General features: G+C 36.9%; 2 protein-coding genes across 2 annotated transcripts; both read right to left on the bottom strand.

The window, feature by feature from the left end:
• Window positions 1–32: 32 nt before the first annotated feature.
• On the bottom strand, window positions 33–10,610 carry LOC127418777 (serine/threonine-protein kinase PINK1, mitochondrial-like). Its single transcript, XM_051659594.1, has 8 exons — window positions 10,121–10,610; window positions 8,842–9,114; window positions 8,495–8,598; window positions 8,226–8,408; window positions 5,494–5,657; window positions 5,234–5,358; window positions 3,436–3,666; window positions 33–2,822 (listed from the first exon to the last, which is right to left on the bottom strand). Exons 1-8 carry the CDS (start codon window positions 10,475–10,477, stop codon window positions 2,532–2,534), a joined length of 1,728 nt encoding a protein of 575 aa, XP_051515554.1. The 5' UTR covers window positions 10,478–10,610; the 3' UTR covers window positions 33–2,531.
• A 5,254-nt stretch (window positions 10,611–15,864) lies between these two features.
• Window positions 15,865–17,788, bottom strand: LOC127418848 (cytidine deaminase-like). The gene is made up of 4 exons (XM_051659710.1): window positions 17,619–17,788; window positions 16,733–16,844; window positions 16,589–16,646; window positions 15,865–16,462 (listed from the first exon to the last, which is right to left on the bottom strand). Exons 1-4 carry the CDS (start codon window positions 17,743–17,745, stop codon window positions 16,352–16,354), a joined length of 408 nt encoding a protein of 135 aa, XP_051515670.1. The 5' UTR covers window positions 17,746–17,788; the 3' UTR covers window positions 15,865–16,351.
• Between the last annotated feature and the right edge of the window lie 285 nt (window positions 17,789–18,073).

The raw sequence follows: 18,073 nt of genomic DNA, 5'->3' as shown, positions 1-18,073 counted from the left end.
ATTAGTAATAATAAAAAAATCAAATACAACCATTCAATGAGCAGATTGTTTTATTACCACATGCAGAAGACAAAAATAGGTTATTTCAATGCTATTCAAATTCTTTCAGACTATTTAGAATAAAGTCAATATGAAATCAACATTTATTCTATGTACATTTTCAATGTAAGTTGCTGGTTTTACTGTGCACAGAAAATGTCTTTATAATTTAAAAAAAATAAAAAATAAACTTTATTACAAATTCCTCTTACTTTCCAACACCTAACGTCCAAGCACATGGCTCCATTTTGGTTGCCCACTTTTCAAGAACCAATCAATTTCCTGAATATCGAGTTTTACTTGGAAATATGTCAAGATTACAAAAGTAAAATGGGTTGCAAACTGCGTTTGATGATCTTATTTTAACTGGATAACATGCTAACATTCTGACATACCCCTTTATAATCTTAATTATTATAAGTACTGCGATATACTGTGTATAGTAATGCATTATTATGCAAAGCACAGGCAATTTTATTTATTAATTTTTTTACATGAGTTCTACCAGGACTATTTTGGATAATTTTATTGCTCATATACAAATTATCATTATACTGATGTTTAAATGATGGGGGAGAGTAAAGAGTCATTCTTATGTATGGTGAAAAAGTGCAAAAACATAATTTCAAATTATGTCAGTAGCCTTGTTTCCATCCACTTTTCGCGCTATTTTGCTATCGACAAATTGAAAATGCGTAAATTGTTTTGCAAAATTTGCCGTCTTCTGCCTGTTTCCAGTCAAATGGCCTTTTATTGATAAAAATGGTGTGCGTAATGACGTCATGCCTAAAAAACACTTTGTCGCATAAGTTTTGGTTTAGCGCAAAAGAAATCTGCCCTGAAGCCGTTTCCATTCAGAAATGTGTGTTTATCACTAATTCGCTTCCCAGATGTCCCTAATTTTTTCCCCCTGAAGTTTTGGTAAAATGGGTAGAGTATTGAGAAAATTCATTGAAATTAGCCAGCTTACTGTCATTTTAATTCACAAATAAATGCAATCATTAGATGAGGAATTGCAATCAAAAGGGAGCAGTTGCCCTTCTGATAGAACTGTAATATTGGTCCTGATGTTGTGCCTATCACAGGTTGCCACCGGTTCCGACCCGAAAATGAATCGTCATGGCCCTGTTCAAGCTGGAAACCTGCACCAAGTAGTGGGGTAACATTCAGTCTTAGTATAAGGACCATCCATCGATGTGTATGTGCTGTGTGCACAGCTATTAAAGAAAAATGATGTGGTGTAATATCAGGGTTTACATATGATCCATTCCTGATATTCAATAGGCTATTTTGAACAATCATCTAATCTAAAGCATCGCCATCACAACTGCATCATGTCCCGCATATTTGTCCCACAACTTTTAATGACAAACTGAACTTGATTATCATCTAAAATTAATTTTAGCATCATAATGCAATTTACATTTTCTGAAGAAGCTCAGCAAATGCGATCTGAAGTAAAGAGGGTTAGATTTAAAAAATGTAAAAGTTTTAAAATGTTCAAAAGCTCGTTTTCTGAAAGTGAACTCCGCATTGGACAAATAGTTCTGATGGTTTATAGTCTTGAAAAAAAGTGTAGAACATTCTGAGAATGTCACAACTTTTTTCATCTGCAGAACAGGGTAAGGCTAATTTAAGTTTGTGTAAAGAAAAGGCATATATAGGTCTAAAAATATTTTTTTTTTCGTTTGATATTTAATTTTTGTTTAATTGAATGCTTTTTTCATTTGGTAATTTATTTAATTTAATATAGGGAATTTTGCCTGCATTTTTCAAAAGCTAAACAATAATTTTATAGAATTGTGCTATATGTTCATGTTTCAAAGAAGCACACTGAAGCTTTTCTTCTAGTATTGTGTATTTATTTTTAATTTAAAACATCTTTGTGCACAGAAATGATATGTTTTTTGTATTGTAGGCTAATTCCATGACTGGTGTTTATTATTCTGAATGGTGTCGAAAAGCAGCTTTAATAAATAAATGGAAGGCGTGATTAAATTAATCACAAACAGTGGCCATCCATTTGTTCTCCGTGCACTCGTCCATGTGCACGATACGAGATATTTGTGTTGGCACTCCTGGAAGTGTCATGTTTGCATGATTATGCATTTAAGATCAATCCATAATCATGTACAATAAATTGGCTTTCAAGGCTGTATACCTTGTCGTCATGATTAACACAGGCTAACGATTGGGGCAAATTCTGTCATGTGACACTACATTTTTGCATTAATGCCAATTTTCTCGACGAAAAGTGTTTCCAAACCAGTTTTTCGCAACATTTAATGTATCGACATAGAGTTTCAGTGATAATTTGCATTTCCATAAGCTTTATTTTGATGCGCTAAAACTTTTTTTGCAAAAAATCCTTGTCATTTAAATTAAAGTGCTTTCATGGTCTACATTAACAAAACTAAAGGAACAGCTTGGAAAAAGGGTTGACCTACTAATCAGCTGTGCTTGTTTCTACAGTAAACATAGACACACACATTCTATGGTTCAGTGTAGTGCATAAGCGGAGACTGCCACTGCGCTTGCCCATACATGAGGAAACTGACTGCAGTACGGAGGTCTTCAAGTTCTATGTTGGCGAGAAAGGCTCTCTGAAGCTCAGCTTCCACCGAACTCCCGCTGGAACCGCGACTCTTCAGAAGTACCACTGCAGACTGACACAGCAGCCAGTCGATCATTTTATCCAGTCTGGCCCAGTCCAAACTGGCCACAACACGCTTGCCCCACAGGCAGATATGAAGCATGTTAGCGGCCACACGTGCACTGGGGCGCTGGAGATGACCAAATCAATTATTAAATAAATGTGTCAGATAAGTCAGTTAATGAACAGGTTTATCTTCTCAACCAAAGTTCAAATTTTCTTTTTGGTTTCTACATGTGTGAATCTGACGAAAACCTGTAGAGAAAATTTCCAGGTCATATTTCACCCCAACATCAAAAGGAAAAAAATAAGAAATTATACTTTGCATTAAGAAAATTGAAGCCTATTTTTTTAAAGATGGTTAAGAATTTTTGCAATGTGCCATTTTCATGACAATTAAGCAAAAAACAACAACAAAAAAAGAACCAAAAGCATTATAGAAATGAGAATCACCTTTAAGAATAACGGGAATTACATAAAAACTCAAAGTAAAATGCGTTACAGTAATGGGAATTTGGTTGCTTAACTGTCATAAAGATAATGTCAAAATGCAAATAAAATAATACTATCATAAAAACACCTCATTTTCTTCATGTAATGTGATTCTGGGGTGAAATGTGACCTCAACATGTTTTTGTGAGATTCACCCACATTTTGTAAGACAGTAACAATTAATAAACCCATTAAATAAATTCAAACAAACAAATTGAGAACTGGAGGGAATGTTTATGTGAAGACATTACCTTATGATTATTTCTACGTAGCAGTAACATCACTACTAGCTGTACATCAGCAGGTACACTGTCAGGCAATGGAGGGAGTTGTCTTTCCTGATAACTGCGACTCTCCAGCCCCTGTGAGCTGTAGAAGGGGTTTGGCTGACCAAAAAGTTCATAAGCAATCGCCCCTACGGCCCAGGCATCTGCTTTACTGTAATCGATCGTTACCCCTGGACCTGGGACTGCTGTTGCGACCTACAGAAAGATATAGATACATAAATGTCCAGTATATTAGCCATTGTAAATGTTAGGTAATGGTGCCAGCCACAAGCCAAACATTATTTAAAATCTATCGACAGCAATGATGGCATACTGTCGATTGCCACAGAAGATTATTTCAATGTCTCTGTTTTTACAATGGGTTGACTAGAGCTGCAACAACTAATTGATCAAATCGATAATAATTTATGCTAAAAATCATCGACAACAAATTGAATAATCGATTAGTTGGATATGTATGGGGAGCACGGAGAAGCTCCGTCAGTGACGTCACTTTACAACCTAGTACAAAATGTGTTTGCATGATAACTCGTTTGAGAAATAATGGAGACAAGTTGAAGTGGAAAAAACACGACCCAAGTTGTCCAGCGCATGGGAACAAATGTAAAAATCAAACTTAACTTTCATGATTCAGACTTTGTTTAAAGTTTCGTGAGAGTATCGAATCCTTTGTCATTTCTGCTTTTTAAAAATCACATTTTAATAAAATATAGGAAATAAAAAATCGTTTTTTATCTGATTAAGCAATTAAATGATGAATTGAAGAAATAATTTAAGATGAATCGATTATCAAAATAATCATTAGTTGCAGAACTAGTGTTGACAGAAATCCACTTACAATGAATGCAATATATATTGCCCCATAGACCTCCACTGTAAGCTCGTAACTGTCAATGTTTTTCTTTATTTGTTTGTTTTTACAAACTGAAATTATTTTTCTGAAGCTTAAGTTGTTTTGAACCTGGAACAATCCTTTCAAAATCTTCTAAATTACTCAGATTTGTTGCCATATCCACACCAATCCGTTTTCATTCAAAAAAAGCATTTTCAGATTCCTCAAGTCATCGTTTTCCAAAGTATGCAGCAATGGAGAGCATTTTCAAAATGCTCCATGCTCCAGAAAAACTGCATTCTAGTGTGGATGAGAGGCGAAATGGATTAGTGTGGACATGGCCTTAATTCAGAAGTTATTTAGAGTATTCTAGAACTAGATAGGTGTAGTCTCTAAAGACAAACTTTAATATCTGATGAACAAAATCTTGTCCGAAAGCTTAATCTAGTTTCAAAAGTAAAAGTTTGATGGTTATGCAGACATTACAGTAAGGCAAATCACCAGCTAGCAAGCGAGACAGATAGTGGGTTTGTTTACATTTGAATTTTTTGACATTTAGAATTTAAATTGAACATTCTATCAATGTAAGCCGATGAGATTTTCCGGTTTTTCATCATCCGCTGTGCGAAAACCATTAGTCCGATCAGTAAGAAAAAACATAGCACACCAAGTCAGAATAGTAAAAACAGTAAGGACAGTCTGAAGGTATGTACCAAGTTTGGTGGATGTAGCTTGAAAGCTCTAGGAGGAGTTAGTGTTAGAAATTTTGGTCACGGTTTAGGGTTTTCAAAAAGTTTGTAGAATAAAAGTATGTTGGCTTTGCCAAGCCAATATAATAATCCTATATTCCAAATCTCAAGGCTCAAGATGCATTTTGTGATGCATTTGATGTTGTGTCATGTTTCAGGAGATTTGTATAAAGTTTCTCACCTCAGGTGCCATCAGACAGGGATTACCTCCTATGCTAACCCACCGACTGTTAAAGGGCAGTTTAAGGCCAAAGTCTTCAGCCAGACAGCACCCGAAATCAGTGATCACCAATCTGGGACACCCAGCTATAAAATAAAACAGACAGCATTAAGATCCTGTACATTTCTTGGAATTGATAAGCATTTCCCTACTGTAAACTGTAAATCAAATATGATTCATCATTGGTAAAAGTTTTTGCAGCTTTGTCTTGGAACTTTTACCACAGTCAAATTCCAGTAGCACATTGTCTGATTTGAGGTCTCTGTGAGCGATGCCCTGTCTGCACAGGTGGTCCACCCCTTCCAGCAGTTGTAGCAACATGAGAGAGGCCTGCATCCGGTCTGGCACACTCAGCTCCAAGTACTGCCGCAGGGTGCATGGGTAACTACAACACAACAACATCAAGTATAATTTCTTAAAATGAAAATAATGTCCACAAGCATCGATCATCAGAAAATTAGTCTGAAGGCCTGTTCACATCTGATGCGACAAAAGAATCTAAATCACAGAAAATAATAGATTTTCTGCACAAGGCTATTCACAACTGATCAGTTGCATGTCTCCAACAACAGTTTGTACTTGAAAGACGGCAAAACCCATGCTGATCATTCACATGGTCTAATGCAAAATAAAACCCATCTGACAACACTTGCTTTAATGCAAATTACAAGCCATCGGGAATAGTGGCAGATATACTGAAACACGGTATAAATATATTACTTCTTTATGGGAGACAGCTTGATACTGAAATATAGAGCGTGATGATATAAATATAGGGCAAATGTTATGTTGGCTTGACAAAGCAAAAATACTGTTATTCTATAAACTTGGTTAATGTTATTTTTTTAATCCTTAAACTGCAACCAAAACTTCTAATATTAACCCCGCCTAGAGCTTTTAAGTTACGTCCGTGAAACTTGGTAAAGACCTTCAGACCGTTCTGACTTAGTATGCTGTGTCTTTTCTAACTGACCGGATTTAAGGTTTTCACAAAGCGGATGATCAAATATCTGAAAAATCCTATAGACTTACATTGACGGAATGTTTAAACGTGCCAACGGAATGCTCATTAATTAAAACCAGAGACTATTTAGCAGAGATGGGCCACTTCTATTTAAATGAATGGGAGAAACTGGAATGTCCAACGGTCAACGGATGTAGAAAGGAAGTCCCACCTTACAGGTAAAAGAGCCAATCACCTTTTAGATACAGACATCACCTGACAATCAACTTGAGAACGTGCATGCGCATTAGCTATACAAACAGGAAAAATTTAGGTTTTTAGCATATGAGGTAAAGAAGCACAATTTATGATTCCAGTATTATCAAACTTTATTGCTGATTTGAAATATGTTCTTTGTTCGTAATCTTGACCGACCGTTTTTGAGATTTTGGTCTTTCCCCATTCAAGTAGATAGGAGCTGCACTGTCATGACTGGAAATAGCCTCTTGAGAGCGTTCCAAAGATGGCCGACAGTGGACTGAGTTGCTAGAAAGACTTTGGCTGTTTCTCAATGTGCGTTCTTTTGTGTTCTTAGTTCTTGTGGACTCGTTCTACGTCACCATCCATGCCGAAGTTCGATTCCAATCCTCAAGAACGCAAATACCGAGAACGCAGGAAATTACCTGGATGTGTCCTTGAATTCGAGGATGCATCGGATGGTGACATGGGCAAGAACTCGGTACTACGGTGGCAGACGAAGTACATTTATTATTTTGTTTTTTCCTCAAGAGTTTCCCGCTGTAAGCTCACAAAAGTCTGACGGTTAATTACACAACAGGAAGATCGCAGCACATCTCAAAGCTCGCAATAGATGCGTTCTGTGTCCTCTTGTCCTTCCGAGTTCATTCTTCCAAGGTAGCTCGGCAAGACTGGTCTTCATAAGAGCACAAGTCAGTTTATATGGCTATCAATGTAACAGTCTGTCTGATGTCTAGCTAATTAGCTGGATATTTGTCTTACTGTAATGTCTGTGCAACCATCAAATTTCAAACTTTTAAAACTAGTTCTAACTTTTTGTAAAGCCAAAATCAAAGTATATCTAGTTAGTAGTTATTATTATTATTATTATTATTATTATAACACAACTTTTGTAATAATTATGGTGCTAGGTTTGGGATATATATTAACAAATTCCCATTTCATCAACAACTGCTTCAATTTGGGGCCTGGGTAGCTCAGCGAGTATTGACGCTGACTACCACCCCTGGAGTCGCGAGTTCGAATCCAGGGCATGCTGAGTGACTCCAGCCAGGTCTCCTTAGCACCCAAATTGGCCCGGTTGCTAGGGAGGGTAGAGTCACATGGAGTAACCTCCTTGTGGTCGTGATTAGGGGTTCTGGCTCTCAATGGGGCGCGTGGTAAGTTGTGCGTGGATCGCGGAGAATAGCACGAGCCTCCACATGCTGTGAGTCTCCGCGGTGTCATGCACAGTGAGCCATGTGATAAGATGCACGGATTGACTGTCTCAGAAGCGGAGGCAACTGAGACTTGTCCTCCGCCACCCGGATTGAGGTGAGTAACCGCGCCACCACGAGGACCTACTAAGTAGTGGGAATTGGGCATTCCAAATTGGGGAAAATTTGCTTCAACTATATGTTGTCGCTATGGCATTTATCATATAGTTCTTAGTATTAACAGACCAACTATATTAATGACTTAATGTCTGGTTCTGGTCACATGACCCAAAAGCATGCATTTCATTGGCTGGTGGATTTTTGTGCCATGCAAACCAAAAAAATCCACCTCATCTCTAATCTAACCTAATTAAACAAATATTTTATCATCACAAATGCAAATTTTTAATGACTTGCTGTAAAAGGTTTCACTGGAATATAGTCACAAATGGTGTAAAAAGGACTTAAATCTAAACACAGGTCATGGGATGAGATACTTTGTGAGCAAAGGATCAATTTAGGCATAACTTGAAAAAGTGCTTTCATGGTTCCTCACTTTTTCATGACCAGGAACAGAGTGCGGTTACTGCCCAAACCCAGTGGATTTAGTCTGGCGGGCAGGACATCAGGGTACTCCTCCTGAGCACCAGGCAATAGGGGTACTTCTGCAGTGAAGGCCCGATACACTGTGATCACGTTGGGATGAGCCGTTATTCTCTTAGGCACCAATCCAAAGTGGCTGCAAAAATAGCACAGCAAAGCCATTGGCAATGGTTCAGTCTATGTTAAGGCTTTGTTGCACAGCTACAGTTCATTTGAACTCACCCATCCAAAGTAATCTGTCCTTGCTCCTTTGTTAAAGCCTGGGTACATGCAGGGACCAACTCCATTGACATAGACTTAAAGATAGCGTCACTTGATGAACCAGCCTAGAAGAAAATAAAGGGGAAACTGTAATTGTAAAAATTACAATTTCTTCTCCCTTTTAAAAAGCCTGCTTATTTTGTTATGTTTTCTTTTTAGCATTTTATCCCCTGCTGTCTGAGATCAGAAATGGGACCCAGTTGAGAATCACTGTTCTAGTTCATTCTTCACTTCAAAAGAACTAAAACGCAAAGGCATTTCTACTTCCTTAACAGTCTAACTAAAACTAAAATGCTCTAACTTCTCACCCCAATGTTCCACATCATTTTCACAGCTAAAGGAAAGCTCGGTATAGTGGGGAATCCAAGTGGTCCTCCATTCTTATTTTCACTTTCATTCTGGTTCAGTTCCACCAGTGAACACTTTCCACTCTCTCCAGGGACCGCAAAGGGAGCTGCTGCTTCATAGACCGCTGCACTGCAACCTTTCCCAATCTGTTTCCCAATGACATAGTCCTCCAACTTGTACCCTGATGTAAATGACTTCAGAGGGGTCTGGAACTTCTTCTTTCTGAATATGGCCTACACATAGACAGAAAACTGTGAAAAAAAGGCTATAAAAAAAAAAAAAAAAAACTTTAAAACACAGCATGCACCTGCTGACAAATTACATTTGTGTTATACAGATGTAATTTGCACGAATTTGCCGTATTCTTTCATTTCTATTTAATTAGTGTTATGGGTTACTCACATTATCCCAAAATAATAACATGAATTTGGTGACAAATTACAAATGCATTATGCATGTAAGTGATGAGCTGGAATTTGGATATAATTGTTCTACTACAATTTGCGTATACTTTGCAATAAATAATAGTAGCTTAGCTGTACTCCACAGAAAAAATTACTAGGTTTAATTAAGCTTTTCATCAATTTCGGGTGCTTTAGAGAAGATAAAATGTCTATATAATAGCATGTAACTTTGCATTGCAGTCGAGCAGTAATTGATTACAGTGGAATTTACATGCAATTTGCAAATAAGTGTACTTCTAATTGAATTTAAGCTATTTGTCCACATCACAAACATTAAAAAGTACTGTGGCAGTATCATGGTACAATGACAGTATCAGATAGTATTTCCATGGTACTGTATATATAATGGTATTCCAAGACACTTTAAAGAATACCATGGTATTACCATGGTAAATGTCCAAAAACAGGGAAGTACCATGGCATGTGCCCCAAATAACATGGAGATACCATAGTAAAGGGACAAAAAACATGGAAATAATACCATAGTGCCTGTCTCAAAAACATGGGAATAACATAGTACACGTCAAAACAAAACATGGTATTACTATGGTGCCATGTCAAAATATGCTACTGCCATTGTACCATGTCCAAAGGTACCAAAAACCAAGGTAATACCATGGAAGTTTATATATTTTGTGTTAGAGAACTAGGTATGATGACAATAATTATTAATCATTTGTTGTTAATAATAGACTTTAAATTATTATTTTTATTACTTATATTTTTTTTTAACTTAATTTACAAAGTTATTCTTATTATGGGATGTTGATATCACCTGTATTTCCTGACACAGCGCTATGCTCTTTCTGTCCTCCTCCAGCTGTTGTTCAATGAGCCCTAATCCCACACCAAACGCCAGGAAAACAGCCCTGTTTCTGGGTGAGCCGCCCCCAGCCAGTCTCCTGAAACCACCCGACTGGAGCCGAGCGGCCAGCCCGCTGAGAGACAGTCGGTAGAAGCGGTAGCGGGAGGGCAGGAAGCTCTGCGGCTGGACGGTGCGGGTCGGCGGCGACACACGCAGCCGCTCACCGCGGAGCTTCGCTGCCACACGGCCGGCTGGTTTGATGAGACCCAGCTGGAATACAGACCTCCCCAGCTCAAGGCAGCGACTGAGAGCATGTTTCACCGACATGCTTGATCAAATTGAAGGGATAAAATTCCCACGGTGACAAAAAAACAATCGGGCCCTTTTACTGACCTAGAATCTATCTACATTATCTACCAAGGACAGTGTGTTTATGTAACGTCGATTGGTTGAAGGGATGTTTGTCTCTTTCTAAATTGTCAAAATAAGAGTCCCAATGTTTTTGATGTGTTGGGGAAGCTACTTTAAACGAATCTTCACAAGCAGCTCATGACTTAAAGGTGCACCCAGTATTTATTCTTTAAAAAAGTTGTAATCCTAAAGAAATGAATGGTAATATTGAAACATATATAAAATCATAAGCCTCACATGAGATGAAGACTCTAGTCATTCCAGCAATAAAGCAGCCTACTTAAAGGAATAGTTCACCCAAATATGAAAATTCTCTCATTATTTACTCACCCTCATGCAGAACACAAATGAAGATTTTTAGAAGAACATTTCAGCACTCTAGATCCTCACAATGCAAGTGAATGGGTGCCAAAATTATGAACCTCCAAAAGAACATAAAAGCAGCATAAAAATAATCCATATGACTCTAGTGGTTAAATCTATATCTACAGAAGCGATATGATAAGTGTGGGTAAGAAACAGATCAATATTAAAGTCCTTTTGTTTCTATAAATCTCCACTTTCACATTTTTCTTTTGTTTTTGGCGATTCAAATTCTTTGTGCATATTATAGTAAAAAAGGAAGTTTTTGCACAATATATATACAGATCTCTACCAGAACATGCAAGTGAGACAAACTCAAGAGGTGAGCTGTCATTTTCTTTAAAATACTGAAATTTTGTTCAGAAAAGGGAGGTAATATTTTTATTGTGATTTCATGGATCTATCCCACCCGCTGTATGAGCCATTGTCTGCCCTGATAATATGTCTGCCTTGAATCTATCAGATTATGTGAGTTTAAGTACTCCTTTTTATCTCTCTTTCATTTTTATATTTATATCTATTTTTTTTTTGCCATTAATTTATACACTGTAAATAATTAATACAATGTAATTTCTTTGTGTCATAGGTTTACAGTTTAAAAGCAGCTATACTATGTCTTCCAGCTGTGTTCTGTGAGGATACTTCTCTCTACTCCTCCACTAAGCATATGAGTGATAAAGACTGAATTTGTGATCCATATAGAATTTTGGAATGTTTCACATATATTGTCCACATACTAAAACACTGACTCTGAACCTAATTGTGTACTGTATTTCTATTCATACAGATGCTGTTGGACCCCCAAACCTCATTACCTGTAGAGAGGGACTGCCATTAAATTACAAAATATACACTGATGTATGAAGACATCACAAAGGATTGTGCAGATATATTAGTGAAATTTACCCTTCATTACATCTATTTTTTGTTTCCATGGAACTTTGCTCCATCCAAGATGATGATGAGTCTGCATACAGAAGGGAGGTTGAACGGCTGGCTCACTGGTGCAGTCAAAACAACCTGGAGCTCAACAAGCTCAAAACAGTGGAAATGTGTGGATTTTAAGAGGAACACCCCAACATTAACCCCGCTCACCATTCTGAACATCACTGTGGCAGCAGTGGAGTCATTCAGATTCCTGGGCTCTACCATCTCACAGGACCTGAAGTGGGAGGCCCACATTGACTAAAAAAGGCACAGAAGAGGTTTTACTTCTTTCAACAGTTGAGGAAGTTCAACCTGCCACAGGCGCTGCTGATACAGTTCTACTCAGCAGTCACTGAGTCTGTCCTCTGCACTTCAATAACTGTCTGGTTTTGTTCAGCTATGAAATTGGACATCAGAAGACTACAAAGGACAGTTCGGACTGCTGAGGGGATTATTGGTTGCCCCTTGCCCTCCCTTCAAGAACTGTACACTTCCAGAGTGAGGAAAAAGGCTGGAAAAACCTCTCTGGTCCCCACTCCCCCAGCCCACTACCTTTTTAAACTGTTGCCTTCTGGCCGACGCTTCAGAGCTCTGAGCACCAGAACCGTCAGGCATAAGAACAGTTTTTCCCTCAGGCTATCCATCTCATGAACAGTTAAATCTATACTGTAATTACATGCAATACACAGCCTAGTCAGTTATATTATTTAACATATCCTACCTCTTCTGCATTACATTCCCTTGCACTGTATATAACAGATTTGTATTTGTACAAACTATATGTATATTTCTGTCTTATTGTGTATTTTTTTGTTTAGTTTTTTGGATTTTCTCCCCTTTTCTCCCAAATTTGCAATTTTCCCAATGTGCTATTAAGTCCTCGTGGTGGCGTAGTGACTTGCCTCAATCCGGGTGGTGGAGGACGAATCTCAATTGCCTCTGCATCTGAGACATCAATCCATGCATCTTATCACATGGCTTGTTGAGACCTAGCGTTTGTGGAGGCTTCACGCTATTCTCCGCAGCATCCACGCACAACTCACCACGTGCCCCACCAAAAGCGAGAACCACATTATAGCAACCACGAGGAGGTTAACCCAACATGACTCTACCCACCCTAGCAACTGGGCCAGTTGGTTGCTTAGGAAGCCTTACTGGAGTCACTCAGCCCGCCCTGGATTCGAACTTGCGACTCCGGTGTGGTAGTCAGCGTCTTTACTTGCTGAGATACCCAGGCCTCCCTTTATATGCATTTATTGACTTTTCACATATGTATATGTTGATGTACTATTTATTAATGTGAGTGAAATATGCATTTGGAATTATTTAATCACAATAATTTATTAATGTATTCAACTAATGATTGCTGTAAAAGCATTGTTATTTTTTCTACAATGTTTTATTTTAACAGAAAATAAAAGGACTTAATTGACACACATGCCTTGCTTTTATATATTTATTTATTTATTGTTTGTTTATATTCAATGTGAAACCATAATTGAGGCTATAATGTTTTATTGGAGCAGATATATAAAGGGGTGAAAAAAAAATTCTTGCATCAAAAAGGTTCTTTACAGCATTGAGGTTCTATATAGCACTTTCAAAGAATGGTTCCAAAAAAGGGTTCTGCTAAGCCGAAGAACCATTATCTGGTACTATTTAGAACCATTTTCTAAAAGGAATATTCTGGGTTCAATACAAGTTCAACTGACAGCATTTGTGGCATAATGTTGATTACCACAAAAATTAATGTCACATTTTCCCTGTTTTTTGTCTTGACTTTTATGTTAATTCTGGTTTAGTTCCCTGTTCCTGTTTCCTGTTAGTTTTGTAGTCCTTTGTAGTTTCTTTTCATGATTGGTGTTCCCCAGATTGTTTCCCCAGGTGTTCCTCGTTCCCTTGTTTTCCCTTGTTTATTTAAGCTCTTGTTTTCCTCTGGTTCTTTGTCACTCTTCATGTGTATTATGCTTTGCTTTGTTCCCTGGTTTTGTTTTGTTTTGTTTTGTTTTGTTTTGTTTTGTTTTGTTTTGTTTTGTTTTGTTTTGTTTTGTTTTGTTTTGTTTTGTTTTGTTTTGTTCTGAGTTACCTGGTTTACCTTTATTTTATTAAAAAAGCTGCATTTAGATCCTCATTCCTCTCCTGTCTCGTCACAAAAACAGTGACGCACTAACAATGGAAGTGAATGAATGTGGCCAATTTTTGAACATTGAAGTACTCACTTTTTCAAAAGTATAGCCACAAGACAGTAACAATATCTGTGTTAACATGATTATAGTGTAATGAAGTCGCTTACTAAGCTTTTCTGTGTAAAGTTAAAGCCAATTTAACAACTTTGTTGGCAAGACGATGTAATGTCAACAAACCCTAAAACTCTGAGAAGACTGTAAACAACTTTACAACTCATATAATATACAAGTTTTAACAGAAGAATTAATGTAATGCTTTTATAAAATTATAAGCTTCACATTTCTGCCTTTAAACCAGTGCTTGAAGTGGGGCGGTACGCAGCGGTACTCTACAGAGTACCGGCAGTTTTTCTTGGGTACAGCCACTTCTCAGAGTCTCCCAGTATGATGTAATGTATTTATTTAATGTAAGTCAGTGATTTGATGGAGCCGATATCTGACCTTCCAAATGATTTTGATAAATTTGCGGTAAACATCTGAGCGCTTTCTGCGCAAAACTCAGCAGTGAGTTTAACAACACTCCAGACGTGCAACAGCATCGGTGCTCGTCAAGCTATCCGTGATCGTGTTCTAGAGGATCGTGCGTGTTTAAGCTTGTCTGAAAACAGTTTTAGTTTCATTCTTATCCAAAACATGAACCAGCAACTTTTGGGTGAGCGCATTTGATTGCGTCTTATTCACTCAAATGCATGTATGCAAACAGTTTATCTGCTGGGTGCAGTCAAAACTACAGACTTACAGCTTTTATTCTCTGTAGTGCTCGTAAAATGATTATGTGAATTGTCACTGAACTTGCCTATGCATATATCCTGACAGTGTCCTGAACATTGTCAAATCAGTTTGTTCACCGTTTCCATTGATTATTATCTGCAGAAGTATCTGGCTCCTATGTGCAAATTAATGTGTGCAGGATAAGGAATGCAAATTGAATAGGAGGATAAAAAAAATGTAAAAAAGGAAAAACAGACATAATGCACTTTTTCAGTTTTAGGCTACGTTTATTTTGTGTAAAAAGAGAGTTCTACATTAGATTGCTATTGTTCTCTTATGTGTGTTGATATTGACAAAGATGCAGACTTTAGCAGATCTAAATATTCTTTCTCAGTTTTCATAAACAATAACCCTACTTTTTATGTTTTTATTTTCAAAGTAAAGCTAATCAAAACCTATTTGTTAGTTGAGGGTGTAAGGTCATGTGTGTTCTTCAGCCAGATCTTAAGAAGGAATATATGGCCAGATCTTGAAAATATTTGTTAAATATCTCTTTTAACATAATTAAATACTATTTAATGTAAATAAACACATTATTAACCGTTTTGTTTTTACATATTAACATGTTTGTTACAATAAAAGTGTTAGGTAATAAAGTTTGGCCCCAGTTCAGTTTGTAAATCCCCAAGATATACAGTATAGTATATAAGTATATTATATAATAATACAAGTATATTTTAACCCCCTCCCCCCCACCCCCAGTTTAATACTAACACTTCAAGCACTGCTTTAATCCCTCCAAAAATTCACTTCCGTTGTAAGTGCCTTACTTTAACTTCCATTTTTGCTTTTTTTTTTTTTTTTTTTTTTTTAAAGTAAAGGAGGAACAAGTCAAAATAAATTTTTGTGGTAATCAACATTATGCCACAGATGCTGTCGATTGAGCTTAACTTGTACCGAACCCGGAATATTCTATTAAGAGTGTAGCGTATGTGATGCAGCAACGCTCATCGGGAGACTTTTAGTTGGGTGACTAACTTTAAGTTACCCAACTTTTAGTTAGGTACTCCCCAGCACTGCTGTAGACACCCAATAAATGTTCACACAACAATTCAGAACAGGATTATTATTATTTATTAGTCAACATACTGTGTTGATATTTTTCTCTACAAAGTAAAGATACAATGAACAGAAGGTTGTTTTGTGCGAAGGCCTGTTTGAACTTAACTGTATCTAGACAATGAAGCTATCTACAATGGCCCCAAAACAAATTTGGACATTTAAGACTCACTTAAAAATATCTAAATTCCAATTGCATTAGATATCAAAATATCAAACCAAGTGGCATCTGAAAATACAAGATGCTAGGCTTTTTCTCAGAACTGACTTCACTTTTGAGACATTTTTGCAATTACTCTTAACCAACTGTTCCCAAGTTGATTTTTAGTGGATTTTCAGCTTGTGCTATATTTCCTGAAAATAAATACCACTTGGTTTAATATTTTGCTTTCTATCTATCTGTATGTCCGTCCGTCTGTCTGTCCCACTAAGCTTGCAATATGACCTATAATCTGGTCTTTACTTCTTCTAATTGCAAATGGTTTTATGATTTCAGGTCATCAGGGCCAAATGAACATGGAAGTAGCTCATCCACTGTCATCAATTTGTAAGACCCGTCAGTCTTTGACAGATAAACATCCCACTGTAAGCCAAACTGCAAAGGAAAGGCAGATGATATAACCAGTCTGTTATCTTATATGTATGACTATCTTTGTTTGACATTTACTGTATTAAAAATGGTAATAATGAATATGCCTAATTTAATGTTAAAAGAACTGACTTCTCTCATGACCTGCCTACATGATCCACATGGAGAAATAAAGCGATCCTCAAGATCACTGCACAAAAGAGAGTGTTGAGAAAATTTATTGCACAGTATTTGCTTAAAATATGAATATTTAACTTAAGCAAATGATCAAAATACCTGGCAATTGCGATGGCTTTGAAGGCTGTGTATCCCTCGGACACAGCTTTGCAGATAGCAGTCCTCTCAGCGCACATTGCAAGACTATAGCATGCATTCTCTACACTACAACCTGTTAAGAGCACAAACATATATTGATGAACCGTAAAAAAATAATAATAATGAAATCAGGAATGAAAATAACACACATGCAAACCCACTGATGGATTAGCAGAATATAAGGATGTTCTGAGATAAATATGGATGTTCAGTTTTCCATTTATTATTGGTGTAACACAAACAATATTTTGTAATTTGTTATAAGTTGTTGCCCAAGCCGCAACAAAATTCCACTATTTCCAAATGTCCAGTTTGTCATTGTTGACTCACAGTGAAATCTCTATACAGTAGAATCTGTAGTGGATAGAATGACACTGTGTACTTGCACAGTCGAGTGAAAAAGTATCTATGACTGAATAAAGAAAAACAAACAGAACTAGTAAAACAAAACTTTGTAAGAACTATTAGCTTGAATATATTTTAAGCAATATCATGAATCTCACAAGCACCAAGAAAAGCAATTAATATAAATATTTCTATTGTCAATTTATGAGTTAGGTCCTGGATTATAATTTTTGAGTTTATGGGTAGTTGATTTATAATGCTCAATTATATAAAAAAAATAAATAAATGTAAACCCCTTTTTCCTTTTTGCATTCAAATAAAGAGTCTTGTCTTGATACTCGTTATCTCCAAAGCTATAAAAACGTTTTGTGTTCATTTTTTTATGTTGTTGTACTTTAATTTGTTTGGTTTATTCCTGGCACTTTTGCATTTAATATTAGTGATTTCTAACAACATCAGGATTTTAGGTTAAAGTTTAAGAGTAGTTTAAGACTGTCCTCACCTGTGAAGACGTTTCCATCGCTTGTTAAGACAGCTGCTCCCACTCTGAAATTGCTGTAAGGACAGAACGCCAGAGTTTTGGCCTCCTGAGATTTCTGAATGAGTGCTTGTGGGCTCCAGCTATCCATAATGCAGCTGACTCGAGACTCTGTTCCAACTGCCAAGGCACAACGTGGCTTCAAGCCACAAGTTAATGTGTATGTGTGTGTGTTAGTGTCAAAGAGTAGGAAATCAGTGATGCAATAACTATTTGACCCTTATATGGAGCGACCTCTGTATACAACAAAAAAGAAGGATATAACATATAGAACTTCTTGCATAATGATAAGTTTACTTGGAAAACTTTTTATCTATTGCCTTTGGGAGGGAAGGTGGATTTCCATAAATTGTATTGAGCAGTAATGATTTGTATTAAATCATTACAGCTCGCTCAAAATAACGAATATAACAAATGAG

This window comes from Myxocyprinus asiaticus, chromosome 28 (assembly GCF_019703515.2).
Source record: "Myxocyprinus asiaticus isolate MX2 ecotype Aquarium Trade chromosome 28, UBuf_Myxa_2, whole genome shotgun sequence".
Lineage (NCBI taxonomy): Eukaryota > Metazoa > Chordata > Actinopteri > Cypriniformes > Catostomidae > Myxocyprinus > Myxocyprinus asiaticus.
Note: the sequence above shows the minus strand (reverse complement) of the source record. Positions and strands in the feature narration are given on the sequence as shown.